Raw genomic sequence first — 16,308 nt, forward strand, 5'->3', positions numbered from 1 at the left:
GCTGGGAACACTTCCAGTGGCCTTCTCCTTCTACCTGTCCCTGAAGAAGGTATGTTCCACAGACACCACACGTAGAAACATGCATTCCGCCATCTGAGAGGGATCTGAGGCCGGAATGTTCTGTCGGGGACACGGGCCAACGCTGCCCGCTCTGCTGCTAAGAGAGTGTTGAGTAGTGGTGTTGTTCGGCTCGGTCATGTCACCACGTCTCACTCACACACACACAGCCAGACCAACCAGGTTTTGGGTCGTGAAAATCCAGCAAGACTTTCTAAACCTGTCTTCAGTCTCCAACCTGAAATAGTAAATGACATTTTTTCAACCGCTCCCGCCGCAGCTTGACAAACTCAGGCTGAAGGGACACTTCTGCCATCGGGACCTGCTAAAGTCCCACTTCCTGGGCCTGTGACTGACCACCAGCCAGCCTGGATTTGCAGCCTCCGGCCCCCTGCCCTCCCTGCCCACAACTCAAGGGTGTGAAGGTGCAGCCAGCATGCTTCACTGAAGACAATTCGGACCCCTCGTAAAATGCAGGGAGGTCGTGACCTCCTCACCTTTTCACCTGGACACCCTTCCTTTCCGACCCCCGGCCTGCTCCGAAGAGAAGACATCTCCCTCAACATCTCTGCTCTGGAGTCATCCCCTCGTTCCCGTCAGCTCTGCGTTCATTCCTTCACCTCGCCTGTGGACCTCACAGGTTCTCCCACCCTGACTCCGCCTCCCTCACTCTTCTGGCCTGCTTCCATGTCTGACTACAGGAGTAACTTTGCTGATTGTAGAACTTCAGTAGGTAGCCCCACCCAAGCATGTTTTCACCATACGCTCCGCCTAAATTTAGACATTTCTCATCATACCGTCCATCTATTCAGCGTAAAGGTATGAATCTCGGGATCAGTCGCTTCCTACTTTCTTGCTCCCATGTTATCGTGTCACAGTAAGAACGAGGTGGTGGGGGGGGGTGGGGGCTCCGCTCCCTCTTTCAGATTTCAGTCGGATCCGGCCGGGCCGAGGTCTGTGGTGGGCTTTGTCTCAGACCCATTGCCTCCACCTGAGCCGGGGGATTCTGCTAAGAGGCGGCCCTTTTGGCGCATTGTGTTCCCCCCCCGCGCCGATAATACTTTCCCCGGGAATAAATTGTCCCATTAAAACCAAATGTAGCCCCACGCGCGTTTAATAAATTGAAAATGCGCGTTTGAGTCCTCCGTAATTTGGACGGGAACCCGAGCACATTGCGGGGCTCGTGCGAAATATGATTATTTGCGGTGCATTATAATGTATGCTCTGGTTTTCATAGAACCCAACGGTGTCACCCCCCCCCACCCCCACCCCGAAGAAATGTGTGCTTATTTATATGCAGTTATTCAGGTATGCAGTAAATTCCAATTACTTCTTTAGATTTCTATTTAACATGGGGGAAATATGACAGCGGGGAGAAGCAACTGTAAATCTCTTTAACCCTTTCGGCACACAGGAGCCGAAAACACAGCTTTCATTAAGAGTCGGGCTGCGGCGACGAAATTGTTTCACGGGAGAACATTTGTGTTAACATTTCCTACACTTATCTGCCGTGTTGGTGTGTGGATTTGTGTGTGTCGACACAGTGCATTGTGCGGCGGGGTGTGCAGATGCGGAGGGGGACATTTTGAAAAATGTTCATTTACTAGTGATGAACGTGTTGGAGACTGAAGACAGGTTGAGAAAGTCTTGCTGGATTTTTATTCGTTAAAACCTGGTTGGTCTGGCTGTGTGTGATCCGACTTAAACTTGGATCATAATTTTCTTTTTCAAAATTGAGGACATTTTGTAAAAACTGGCCTGTCTGGCAGCGTGTGTGTCAGGATTGGAAAAAGGACAATTCATTTAAATGTATTATTATTATTTTTTTTTTTTGTATAATTGAGGACATTCTGATGATCATCACTTGAATGGCTATTTTTAAAAAATTACTCAAGATAGAAGCATCAGATTTAGAGATTAGTTTGAGAAAAGTCTTGTTACATACAGATTGTGACCTGTCTGTGTCCTGTCCTACATGTCCTACATGTGCGTGTCCATGTCCCTGTACGTGTGCATGTCCGTGTGCGTGTCCCTGTGCGTGTCCATGCCTCTATTGGTGTGTGCGTGTCCATGTCCCTGTGCGTGTGCATGTCCGTGTGCGTGTCCCTGTGCGTGTCCATGCCTCTATACATGTGTGCGTGTCCATGTCCCTGTGCGTGTGCATGTCCGTGTGCGTGTCCCTGTGCGTGTCCATGCCTCTATTGGTGTGTGCGTGTCCATGTCCCTGTGCGTGTGCATGTCCGTGTGCGTGTCCCTGTGCGTGTCCATGCCTCTATACATGTGTGCGTGTCCATGTCCCTGTGCGTGTGCATGTCCGTGTGCGTGTCCCTGTGCGTGTGTGCGTGTCCCTGTGCGTGTGCATGTCCGTGTGCGTGTCCGTGTGCGTGATCTGAAGGGGACCCGCGCCGGGCGGCTCCCACCGGCCCTAAATCCCGGCTGCTCTCCCCTCCGAGCACCCGCTGACGCGAGGCATGCCGGGGCGCCCGCGTTTTGCCTATGCATTAGCCATCCATTTCCTCCGGCTGACACCTCTCCAACATAAAAGCGCGCTGCGGACGTAAAATATCTCTCTCCGGGCGAAAATAAAGCTTTGTCTGCCCCCCCCCACCCTGATCTATAGGATATAAAATAAAGCCACGGCTTTCATGGCGGTGTTACCTTATGCACGCCTTGCTGTATTTTATATATATATATTATTTTATTTTATTTTATTTTATTTATTTTTGCGAACACAAAAAGCCAATGAAGATGAATGAGGGCGGATTGCTCGGGGCCCGAGTCTCGTGATCCGTTCGGATCAGCCCGTTTTACGCTGTAAGGCTCTTATTGATCAGTGTCAATAACCACATTACCACAAAACCACCAAAAAAATAATAAGAAGAAGAAGAAGAAGAAAGAAAACGCAGTCTACCCAGCATGCCAGGATCCCGGGAAATTCTTATTGTTGGTGTTACTTTTAGACCGTTTTGTGGTGTGTTAATTTCGAGAACAGACGTTATGAAATTACCTAATTACGTCAAGATTTTTAAAAAATATATATTTTATTCTATATATTATTCTGAATGGTAATATTTAGCCGTTACGTGCCGCCATCCCCCGGAGCCGCGATAAGCGGCCATCACCGGACATGATGTTACGATCATTAGTGATCCCGGATCCATTCGTCTCAACTGGAGCAAGCGAGCGGCCGCGTCACAGAAGTGGTCTGATTAATGAGCTCCATTTCGGGGAGGCTCCTCGAGGATTTCCGGGGAGATGCGGCAGAGATGCGTGCCGGACGGACCGGAGCCCCAACATATTCGTTTCGAGTGTGGCCGGTTACGTCAAGTCGCCATCCCGTCTCCAGACGGGCCGGGTGGGTATCGCCAGCAAACGCGCGTTGGTGAAGATTCGCCCCCTAGTGTCACCACCAGCCAATAAACCTAAAGGCCCGTTATGCAGAAACGAGCTGAAAAAAAAAAACGCAGGCAGGTGTAATCTCGCGAGATGAAGCCCGTATCCGGTCCAGAGAGGTTAATCCCGACAGGCCGCCATAATCTATGCGGGGTTGTTTAGGGGCAGGAATCTATACGCGCCATCGGATTCTCTGCAGGAGAGCAGGGAGTCAGGAAAATGTTTGTGCTGCTCGGAGGACAGGGACACAGGAGAAGGGTGGACACCTTTTTCATATATACGAAACACACACACACACACACACACACATGCATACATATATACCAGCTAAGATATACATATATATACACACACACACATACATACACACGTATGTATGTGTATATATACACATACATATATATTCATTCACGTGTGGCTTGTTTTCTCCAGGTTGACCCGGAAGTGCTCTGTTGCGGTTGGATAGAGCTCTCAATGCTCTGCCATCACCAGGACTCTGGTAAACTCAACAACACTACACTTCCAGCCTTATGCACCTGATCTTTGCACGTCTCAACTCATTTTGCACGTCTCTGCTCTTTTTGCACGTTCCTGCACATTTTGAACCTGTTTGTCTTGTCTTGTGTGTCCTGTTTGAAATATCCAACATGTCCACTCACAAGCATCCTACATGATGTTGTCCAGTTCAACCTCTTCATTGTACAGAAAAGTTCTACGTTTCTTCTATAGAGATAACCTGTACAGTATTTAAGCTTTAGTTTTAGTTAGTATAGTTTAGTTTAATGTGCATATACATCTATATTTTACTTTAATGATGGGGGGGGGGCTGTATACAGCGTAAACTGTTGTACTGACAATAAACCAATCTTGAATCTTGAATCGCAGTATAAAGTGTCACAAGGGGCGACGCCTCTCTTAGGTCCGCACTGAGAAAAATGAGGACATCAGGCCGAAAAAAAAAAAAGGTCGTCTGTCGTCTGCTTACTGCTGGTAAGTCTCTGCTTTTCCTGGTTCGTTGGAAAGATCTGGAACGAGGGGAGTGCGCGCGCAGTAATTAGGCGATGGCGGGAAACCGGCCGCCTGCGTCACCAGAGTCATTTCAACGTCTCGGCGTGTTTAAATTCCACGAGACAGAGCGCGCGGCGGTGGACACGCGTGGAGTGTGACAGGACATTGCGGAGGAGCAGAAGGATTCTTATTGGGGTTTTTTTTAATTATCAAACTATTTTGGATTTGTTGAGAGCTAAATATAAATTATTTACTGTTGTAATTATCAATGTATGAATTATTATCACCATGCACAGACCACCGATTAGCAACGATCATAAATAGCATCATACTTAACTACTTTGCTATAATCGACTACATTTTCTTTAAAAAAAAATAAGAAGAACCCTATGTTTGAATGATAGATGTACAAGAACGTTATAACGATAAAGAGCAGAGTTGGAAATGCGCAGCTCTGATTGGCCGGAGGAAATGAACGACGTGACGGCGAGGAACTCAGACCACAGCAAAATGTTATTGTTATAATTATTTTTTTGTATTTTATTTTATTCTTTTCAAAACTTTCGCCGCGTCCCACCGACACGGGGTGCGCGTTGGGAGGAGGAAGAGGAGGAGGAGGGTTCGGCGGATTTTTCGATCGATGGCTCCCTCTAGCCTGGTCCCTCCTCTCCAACACCGTTACAAACTGGGAAAGATGTCGGGAATTCCTGCTAAATTTCAGCAAATGTCAATTTGTACAATCTGTTGTATCTGAAGTAATAAACTAATATAACAATAACAGCATGCTATAGTTAATGTTGATTAATATATAAACTAAATTATAAAATATAAAATATAAAATAAAATATGTATAAACATGAACTATTTAGCTTTATGTGATGATTTCGAGAGATTACTTTTGTGCAGCGTAGTTTTATACTTATTGCCCCCCTCCCAACATCGAATGTGAGAAAACTAGATGCTGAATAAAAGCAAATAAATGAAAGCAAACACACACACACACACACACACAGGTTCCCCAAACAGACAGAAGAACGAATCTGGGAGGGGATTAACCAAACGACGGCCGCACACGCGTTGTGGAGGACCCGCTCCTCCCATACTCACCCAAACACACACACACACACACACACACTTACACCCAAACACACACACACACAGAATACAAAGAGTGTGTGTCTAGCCGTCAGTTCACAGCATCACACCCGCTATTTCTCTCTCGCTCTCTCTCTCTCTCTCTCTCTCTCTCTGTATAATTGGGTGATGAGGGTGATGATGTAAGAACAGGAGACACCCACTCAGGTAAACCTGGGTTAGGAGAGAAAAAGTGAGAAAATGGTGCACCCGTCCTCACTCCCCACATACAGAATAAACGTTGACAAAAAACTGAAATAAATCTGCAGGTTCTCCAAAAAGCCAATTTAATCGGACCATTCTGCGCAAATCCTATCAGAATAAAATACATTAAAACGTAAAATAATCAAACGGGCCGGTAGTTCACGCGTCTCGATTTATTTTATTCGTTTTGGATTTTTTTTTTTTATTTATTCCCCCCCCGCGACTCCCCGCCTTGTTTTTTGAACCCATTAAACGCGCGCGCGCGACGCGCCTAATTAACCAGCGCGAGGTGCGCGGCCCCGACCGAGTCGGCGGGAACCTGTCAACTTTAGAGCCTCCCCGTCTTTCACCTTCACCCCCACCCACCGACAAAAGGACTTCGGGAGGAGGAAAAGTTATTAATGCGATTTCAATTCAAATGTAAATTCACGCGCGGGTGAACAAGACAACAGACACACAATATATCTCAAATATATATATATATGCATATTTTATATCATAAATGTTAGCAAATACAAATGTTTTTTTTTTCTTAATAAAAGTATTTTTTTTTATTATAAGATGTTTACTCGTCGGTAGTATTTCCCGCGGAACCGTCTCTCGCGCGCGCAACGAAAGTTCGGACGTCGCGAAAAGCGACACGCCGAGCGCCGGAAGCGGCGTGAACCGCGCGGACGCCGGCAGGTACTAACGCGTTATGACGCCTCGTAACGCGGGGAGGAAGGGGAAGGGATGGATGGCGGGAAAGAAATATATATATATATATTTAAAAAAAAAAATAACAAAGAGAAAGACAGATTATGAACTGGAGGAGGTCGGGATATCTACCTCGTCGCGTGCGCTCCCCGCGTCCGCGCTCCCGCGTCCCCGCGCGCGCGCGCGCGCTCCCTCTCCGCGCGCTAACGAACACGCGGACGCTTTCTGCACATTTTTGCACAATTGCGTTCCCCTGTTTCCCTATAAATAGCACGCAGTGCGCCGCCGGAGATGGTTTTTTTTTTCCTGAGGTGGGGGGGGGGCTGTTTTGAGGGGTACGGGGGGGGGCGGCTAACGGTTCGCGCGGACGCGAGAGGCGCGCGATTGGCCTCGGCGCGCCGTGACGTCACGGCGCTCTGAATAAGGCTCGCCGGCGAGCTTTGAAGAGCATGCACAGTACCGGAGGCTGAGCGCGGAGAGATGCCACGCGAGCCCCGACGCCACTGACCCCCGTGGACGAGCTCGAGCGTGGATACGGAGCGCGGGGGGCGGGGCGGCCCGAGCCTCGGAGGCTCCTAACTCCCTCTTTCTTTGGCGGATTTTTTTCTTCTTCTTTTATTATTATTATTGGCGCGGAAGAGGATACAGATGTTCCCCCAGCTGAGGAACCTGCGATGATCCGATCACCCTGATTCTGGACCTTTACAGAGAACCGCGCGCGGCCGGGAGACCCCCACTTTCTCTCCCTCTCTCTCTCTCTCTCTCTCTCCCTCTCTCGCTCTCTCTCGCTCCCCCCATCTTCGCGACGGGCTTGAATGAGCAGATACCCACGGTGCGCAGACAACGCTCGAGTCGTGGGGGCGCCGCCAAAGACCATGGTGCACTGCGCGGGCTGCGAGAGGCCCATCCTGGACCGGTTCCTGCTCAACGTGCTGGACCGCGCCTGGCACGTCAAGTGCGTGCAGTGCTGCGAGTGTAAATGCAACCTGACGGAGAAGTGCTTCTCGCGGGAGGGGAAGCTGTACTGCAAGAACGACTTCTTCAGGTGAGGACGCCGATAATTAAACGCTCCTTCATTTCGATTGTCATGCTAAAGCGCGCCGAACGGAGGAAATGGCACCCCGACACACACACACCCAACACACGCACGCACGCCGGCCCGGTGTGTCCGAGCGCGAGTGGGGAGACGTGATAAGTGGATTTGAATAATAAACCAATTTCGGGGAGGAAACACGCGGACGGTGCGAGCAGCGACACACACACTTCACACACACACACACACACACACACACACACACACCTCAAGAAAAGCTTCATAGGCGGGCCTGGCGTTTGTTTATTGTAACCTCATGCGTATTACACAGGCCATATATCTGTAATCACGTGACCTCCCACAATCCTAAAAAAATCACGTAGGTACCAATTATAAAATCATATAAACCAAATAAAAATCATTCTAAATTCTTCATTGTAAAAGGTTGGTTCTGTTTTATTTAATGAAGACACGGAATTCGGTTGTTTCTCTCATTGCGCCCACGCAGCAGGAACGGTTATAAATCCCGACTTTTATCAGGATTCGTATTAAAATCGGCCACGTCGTTTCTCCGCAGGCGCTTCGGCACCAAGTGCGCCGGCTGCTCCCAGGGCATCTCGCCCAGCGACCTGGTCCGCCGGGCGCGCAGCAAAGTGTTCCACCTCAACTGCTTCACCTGCATGATGTGCAACAAGCAGCTGTCCACGGGCGAGGAGCTCTACATCATCGACGAGAACAAGTTCGTGTGCAAGGAGGACTACCTGAGCAGCGCGAACGGCAAGGACGCGAGCGTCTTCTCAGGTGAGAGCTCTCGCGAGAGGTCCCGGCCGCGAGATATCGAGTCGGTGTGTGTGTGTGTGTGTGTGTGTGTGATTTTTTTTTTTTTTTAAACTATTAAATCAAATAAAATATTCGCTCATTTTATCAACGTCAGGTGCTAATTTTTTCACAGCTATTTTATAACGGCCAACACTCAAATCAAATCTCACTTTGGTATAAATATAAACCGAAGGCAGTGTATATAAAATTATTATATAATAAAAGATATGTTTTTTTTTGTTATTATCATTATTATTCAATTAAGTGCGTTTATAAATTATGAATTGGTAAGTGTGTTTGACGCCACGTTCCTTTAAAAAATCGTGTCTTGTTTTTATCCCGATGATCTGGAAATGGAATAATATTTCATAAATATCAATGCATGGATTTATTAGAAATTTCAGGCTGCGGCAACAGGAGGAGGTTCCTCTGAGCCCTCAGAGAAAAACAATTATCAATATTTTTTATGCGTCGTGGTATTAACGTCCAGCTATTCAGATTTAACACGTACATAAAACACACGTAGTACTCTGCATTTGATGCGATTATTAAATTGTCAAGAATGCTCCTCATGTTCGATGATAATTGTCCGGTTGCAGTGACAGCCTGCAGCGACCCCAGCCTGTCCCCGGACTCGCAGGACCAGCTGCAGGACGACGTGAAGGACTCGGAGATCGCCAACCTGTCCGACAAGGAGACGGTGAACAACGAGAACGACGACCAGAACCTGGGGGGCAAGCGGCGGGGACCGCGGACCACCATCAAAGCCAAGCAGCTGGAGACGCTGAAAGCCGCGTTCGCGGCCACGCCCAAACCCACGAGGCACATCAGGGAGCAGCTGGCGCAGGAGACCGGCCTCAACATGCGGGTCATCCAGGTAATAATAATCAGAAAATAATACTGGAATGAAAAACAAATATACACACAGCGATAGAACGTTATATTATATTATATTATTGTTATATTATTATATATTATACATTTTTATTGATACAGAGAAATAACTAACAACACTGTGTGTGTTCCTTATATATTTTTTATTTTTAAAAAATACATCGGTAATAACCTGTAGAGGAAAAAAAATCATATATGTAAAATAGAATAAAAAAACAGGGATGAAAGGTCGAGAAACGTTGCGTGGGGTGAAAAACCCGCCTTTATCCCATTCTCCCGTCTATATTCCAGTCCTTCCGAGCGCCAGAGACGCGGCGGGAAGGTCGAGACACGTTGCGTGGGGTGAAAAACCCGTCTATATTCCCGTGTCCCGTCCTCCCGAGCGCCAGAGACGCGGCGTGGGGTGGTAAACCCGTCTATATTCCCGTGTCCCGTCCTCCCGAGCGCCAGAGACGCGGCGTGGGGTGGTAAACCCGTCTATATTCCCGTGTCCCGTCCTACCGAGCTCCGGAGACTGTGCGTGGGGTGGTAAACCCGTCTATATTCCCGTGTCCCGTCCTCCCGAGCGCCAGAGTCGCGGCGTGGGGTGGAAAACCCGCCTATATTTCCGTGTCCCGTCCTCCCGAGCGCCGGAGACTGTGCGTGGGGTGGTAAACCCGCCTATATTCCCGTGTCCCGTCCTACCGAGCGCCGGAGACGGTGCGTGGGGTGGTAAACCCGCCTACATTCCCGTGTCCCGTCCTACCGAGCGCCGGAGACGGTGCGTGGGGTTGAAAACCCGCCTATATTCCCCTTGTCCCGGTGCGTGGGGTGCGACGGTGCGTGGGGTGGAAAACCCGCCTACATTCCCGTGTCCCGTCCTACCGAGCGCCGGAGACGCGGCCGCTGACGTGGACGCGCTTGGCCGCGGCCGCGCCGACCGCTGCCAGCTGGCGGGGGTCTTGGCACCGAGGCGCCATCACGTTTTGCGACCACATTTAAGCCACGCTGTGACCGACCCAGGTCAAGTGGAAACAGAAATCTGTCTTGTCCACTCCCCGTTGTTCCCAACGCGTCACCAGCGCGTTATTATTCGTATTTTTTATTACTCTTATTATTGGAGATACACCGCTTTAAAGAAAAATAAAGCCAGAACACAAACTAAGCGAATTCGTTTCATGACAGATGATTATGATTAATTGGAATAATTGCTGATGATCTGGAGTTATTAGCTGGAGATTGGCGGTCCAGTTCGTTAAAGTTCGGTTAGATCCGCGGCGCGCACTGCTCGCCGTCGTTTTTCCGTTTAATAGAAAAAAATAATAATAATAATAACGAAAAATTTACAGGTTATTAATCTTATTCCAGTATCCGGTGAGAAAATCCCATCATCGTCATCATCAATATTTAACGAGCGATTGTAAAACTTTGTTTTGGACACATAAAATAAAATATGATTTTTTTTGTCAGGTCTGGTTCCAGAACCGGCGGTCCAAAGAGCGGCGGATGAAGCAGCTGAGCGCGCTGGGCGCGCGGAGACACGCCTTCTTCCGGAGCCCGCGGAGGATGAGGACCCTCGTGGACCGCCTCGAACCCGGGGAGCTCATTCCGAACGGCCCGTTCTCGTACTACGGAGGTGAGGAGCCCCGTTATTTTATCCGCATGAATAGGGGGAAGGGGGAAAAAATTCTATACATATGGAATATGTTATTCTAGTTCATTTGCATTAACATGCAGACCATTTATTTAATTGGGGTCAATAGGTCAGAGGGGCTTCCATCTTAAAAATCGAAAATGTTTCATAACCAAGAGTATTTATTTCCACCTTAATTCAAAAATCATAAAATAAAAAATACTTTTATCTAATTAAAAATGATGCTTGTACATTTTTTATGAAAAAAGATATTATTTAAAGATATTATGTTTTTTATGCTTAATGTTAACATTTTTTAACAATGAAAAAATGTATTTATATATAAATATGTATATATATATATATATATGTATGTATGGATGTATGTGTGTGTGTGTGTGTGTGTGTGTGTGTGTGTATATATATATATATATATATATATATATATATATATATATATATATATATATATGTATGTATGTATATATATATGTATATATATATTTTTTTTTGCATTTGCTGTCCCTCCATCCCCTGAAAACCATGAATTATGAAATTAGTCCTGAAAAAAAAACAGCTTAGTTCTCCCACCCAGCAGTGATTGTGATTTCCGTGTCACCGAAGCCCTTCTTCTCACCCAGACCGTGGTTTTCTTGTCGATCCGCAGATTACCAGAGCGAGTACTACGGTCCCGGCGGGAACTACGACTTCTTCCCCCAAGGACCCCCATCCTCACAGGCCCAGACCCCAGTGGACCTTCCCTTCGTGCCGTCCTCCGGACCCACGGGCACCCCCCTCGGGGGCATGGACCATCCAATCCCGGGCCACCACCCGTCCAGTGAAGTACAGCGCTTTTCAGACATCATGTCCCACCACCCGGGGGACTCGCCCAGCCCGGAGCCCGGGATCCCAGGGCCCCTGCACAGCATGTCGTCCGACGTGTTCGGCCCCAGCCCGTCCTTTACCTCTCTGTCACTCAACGGAAGTGGATACAGCAACCACCTGTCACACCCCCCCTCAGAAATGAACGAAGGCACCGTTTGGTAGCTCCCAAAAACTGGACGGCTGGGCAGAGGGCACCTCACTGGAAATGTTCTGAAGGGGAGGGCATGACGGCAACCTCTTCTCCTTCGTTCTTTGTTTTTTTTTTTTTTGTTGTTTTTTTCTTTATGGGTTCCACCTCGGTGAGGACACGTTACCCGATCATAAAGATTTATCTCAACGTCGTTCCCTGCGTTCCGTTCGCTTACTTTTGCAACCGAAGCAAGGACTCCACCTCTCAATGGACTGATTGTGACTGTTGACCTGGGCATGTTCTGTCTGTTGCTGTTAAGAAAAAGAAAAGAAAAAAAAAAAAAAAAAAAAAAACCTGACACAAGGCTTAGCACAGCAACGCCCTCCTCAGAAAACACTTTACAGGAAAAAAAAAAACGAAAGGAAAGACAAAAAAAAAAAAAAACATCACCTTTAGCTTCTGTCACAAACACAACAGCTTTACCTTGAAACGCCTAAGATGGTTGGTCTAGTGCTTATCTGCAATGTAGACTCCAGGAAGGAGGAGACTCGTGTATTTATCTGAATATTCCTCAGACCTCTATGCCTTCAAAGGCTCTGCCATACTGACACTTAAACAACACTTTTATCTCTCTTTTTTTTTTTTTTTTGTCGCTTAATATGTTTCTGGACATTTGTTCGAGAATTTCACCAAATCTGACTAAGTTGGCCTTCAAAAGGCAAAGAAAAAAAATGTGCGGAGTGCGAACCCTTTATTTAATGGAAGAGAACTTGAAATGTTGTCTAATGAAGTCTACCTTCTAAAAGTATCTCGGCGAGGGTCTGCTGAAACGGACTTTAGAACAGTCAACTGTTTACGTAATATATTTAATTCAGGAGTTCAACAGGAAAAAAAAAGAATAAAGTATCAACCATGTTTTAGAACCTCTTGATCCAGATAAAAATGTTCCAAGCAACCAACCAAACTTTTGTATTGATTTTATTTATATTGTATGAAGAAAGAAAGAAAGTAAAAAAAAATAATAATAACACACACACACACACACACACACACACACACGTTTGCTGGGGTTGTGGTTCACTGTGCTAGTTTGTACAAGATGTTGTTTACAAAAAAAAAATAAAAAAATAAAAATAAAAAAAATTCAAGTAAGTAGACAGTTGCCAAATAAAACATAGCACAAATACTGTAAAAGTGCTTTGCACCATTATCTGCAGAACGTGTTGAGACAAAGTGTAAGTGTTTAAAAAAATGACGAGAAGTATTGACTTCTTAATTTTTTTAGTCTGCTACGAGAAACAAAAAAAAAACGTTCACAAAATTATTAATATAACATACTTAGACCTACAAGTTTTATTTTTGTGTCTTTAAAGGAGAATCCAAACTATTAAAATTGATGGTCGAATATGCGGCGAGCAGCTGCTACTTTCTTTAAATATGAATCCCTCATGGTATGTCTTTTATTGTCATTATAAACCTAAGCTTATGTGACCTCCAGTGCATATTAGACCATTCACTGTATAAATACGACATGTTTAACAAATTTGTGAGTTTTTAATAAAATTAGAAAATATAACGTTTGGATTAGAAACGTCTTTAATGCAGATGTGCATGCATGGCGCACCCACATCAGCTCCGGGCTGCTCGGTCTCCCCAGCACGCGGATAGGAGATCTGGATCCAACACCTTTCGACAAAAATTCCCACAATACATGCAGAGGAGTGCGGCGGTGACGGCGGCAACCCAGACGAGAAACACACACACATACACACACACACACACCTTCTGAACATGAAGCTCAAACCGTGCCTCCTCACTGCCTCAGATGACGAGACCTTTCGCTCGTTTCCATTCATTCTCCACGTTGGCAAAGAACATTTTGCTGGGTTTCATTTATTTTATTTTTATTCCTTTTCTTTTTTTTTTGCCACAGGACAACATGAGAAGTGAGAAGTGAGGTCAGTTCTGTGCGTCAACACAGCTGAACGTTCTCCTCTTTGCGGCCACTCATATGAAGACCGAAGGTACGGTGGACAGAAATGAAACTTGTTAACCACACCGAACAAGAGAGAGAGGAATTTTTTATATATATTATTTTATATATATATATATATATATATACATTAGTATTATTAGTTATGGAGGAGCATGGTATAAAATAACACGGCTGAGAGTTGAAGGTTTGAGAAATGGGGGTGTCAAACGGAACCTTTACCCGGGGAGAAGCCTTTATCTCCCGGCGCTGCAGAACCAGAGTCCCTCTGCTGCCGCCTACCCATAATCCACCATGAATTAATCATGGCCCTGCGAGTTAAACAGGCCGGCAGTGGCCCTCCGGGGCCCGGGGGCTAAAGCCACAGCGCTGACCCGGTGCACCGCGAACCTCCGGCAGGGCGCAGCTCTTTAAATTCAAATTTCCTATTGATTGGACATCGAGTATTGGCTAAAACTGACCTTGTAAAGGCGTTAAATATAAATGCGCCTTAAGAGTACTGAATGTTTTTAAAGAGCGAGCGACAAATCACGGCCGGGGCCGGTTCAACCGGCTCAACCGGTCACCTTCACATCTGACACCATCATCGCTTGTTTAACGGTCGCCAATGTCATCTGAGGAAAAACAAGGATGCGTTCTCTCTCTTCATTCAAAGGCTGGTGAGAACGGTGTGTGTGTGTGAGTTTCCTGATGGTGAACGTGTTCACTGATGGTCCTAGAACCTAAGGTATTGGGGGATATGATGTAAAATAAATACATTTTAGAAATATGTCCATAACACTCGTGTACAGTAAACCAAAGGGGATATATATACATATGTGTGTGTGTGTGTGTACAGGAGTACAGTACATGTGCCTACAGTGAACAATATTACAGTGAACTCATCTGAACAAACATAAAACCAGGATTGGGCCCCGACTGAGCAATTTGCTTTCCGAATTGGCCCCTGTTTCATCGCCGTCACGTCACGGAGGCGTTCCTCTGCTGAGGCGGGGCCTCGTGGGACAAGAGTCCCAGGGTACAGTATGCAGGGCCGCTGCTGTCACTTCATCAACCTGTTGTCATCACGAGAAACGTAATGAGAGAGTTTGAGAGTGGCGGCGACGGCGGCGGAGAAGGAGACGGTCACGTGCGCTGCTCTGACTTTCAAAAGCTATTGCCTTAGGCATGACAATAACATATTTCCCACAAAGAGGCCTAGTTATGTCTGCAAATAGCAAACTATCAATTCACGCGCCGTTACGGGGGGAAGCTGGGCTGGAGCGCATGCAGTGACATTTAAGGAAATGTTTCTCATCGCCTCTAAAATGGAATTCACCAGTTTGCATGTTCTCGCTGTTGAGCTTAAGTGTCTCTGTTTACTTACAGGGTCCGAATAGGTGAATGTAGAGTCCAAGGTATTAATGCCATGTAGTTACTGCATTATTAAGATGTCATTATGGAATAATAGAGGAGGGGCCACAACGTTCAAGCGCCTTCAAACCATAACAAGTATTATGGTGAAGATGGAATGTAATTACTTTATAACTTTACCCGCTTATCATGAATCTCCAGCCACACCGCACTACCACAAAATCTCCCTCCCATTTATATTTATGCCATTTATCAGAAGCCCTTATCCGGCGCAACTTACAATCAGTAGTTACAGGGACAGTCCCCCTGAAACAAACAAAAAAAATCCCAAAACCGAGTATCTTACACAGATACATATCAGAAATCTGAAGTTATTTTCCTATTGAAACCTATTTAAAATTTAGTGGCCCCAACAAAACCTTTCAAAACGCTTCAGGATTAAGTGGCTCATCGTTAATGCATGTAATATGAGACATGGGGCACAAAGATGAAAAGATGAGTGTACAGTGCGCATCATTTTGTCAATATGATTATAATTAGATGCCAAGTCTCTCTGCTACTAAGGTACCAGGATGAAGCAGCTCCATCTAGTGGTTCTTCCTTGCATCACAAATGAAGGCACAGGAGAATAAATGCATCGATCCCAAGTCTACATATAAGGTTGGGGTCATGGAAATATGTCAGGAAAATATTCTTATCAGCAAAAGTGTGAGATCGACTGCATTTGCATCACACAAATTTGCTTTCTGAACATAAAATACACACTATTTTAATCATGTCTCTTCGCAGCATAAATGTATGAATCAATAATATTTATTTATAATACATGTATACGTAGTTTGTAATAATATGTTCAGAGCTAAATATCCAACCGGTTTGTATTTATGGAGGGGTTCATAAGCCCCGGTGAAAATGCTTCTGTTTCGCATTCATTTTCTAATTTTAAAGAATAATTTCTAATTTTGTACAGGAAAGCTTGTGTTAAATCTCATAATCCTGGTTATCCCAGCACAGTTTGAAAGCGTTCCAAATAATACTTATGTGACGTTTTTGAAAGTTAAAATGTCGAGTCACACAGACCAGTTTTAACTGTGTAT

The 16,308-nt window shown here is 46.0% G+C and overlaps 1 protein-coding gene across 1 annotated transcript; it reads left to right on the top strand.

Annotated features, from left to right (window-relative positions):
- The first annotated feature begins 6,958 nt into the window (after positions 1-6,958).
- On the top strand, positions 6,959-12,218 carry LOC114773284 (LIM/homeobox protein Lhx1). The gene is made up of 5 exons (XM_028965808.1): positions 6,959-7,537; positions 8,103-8,326; positions 8,944-9,221; positions 10,688-10,853; positions 11,518-12,218. The coding sequence occupies exons 1-5, from the start codon at positions 7,308-7,310 to the stop codon at positions 11,895-11,897; spliced, it is 1,278 nt and encodes a 425-aa protein (XP_028821641.1). The 5' UTR covers positions 6,959-7,307; the 3' UTR covers positions 11,898-12,218.
- The last annotated feature ends 4,090 nt before the right edge of the window (positions 12,219-16,308 follow it).

Source organism: Denticeps clupeoides, unplaced genomic scaffold, assembly GCF_900700375.1.
Source record: "Denticeps clupeoides unplaced genomic scaffold, fDenClu1.1, whole genome shotgun sequence".
NCBI classification, from domain to species: domain Eukaryota; kingdom Metazoa; phylum Chordata; class Actinopteri; order Clupeiformes; family Denticipitidae; genus Denticeps; species Denticeps clupeoides.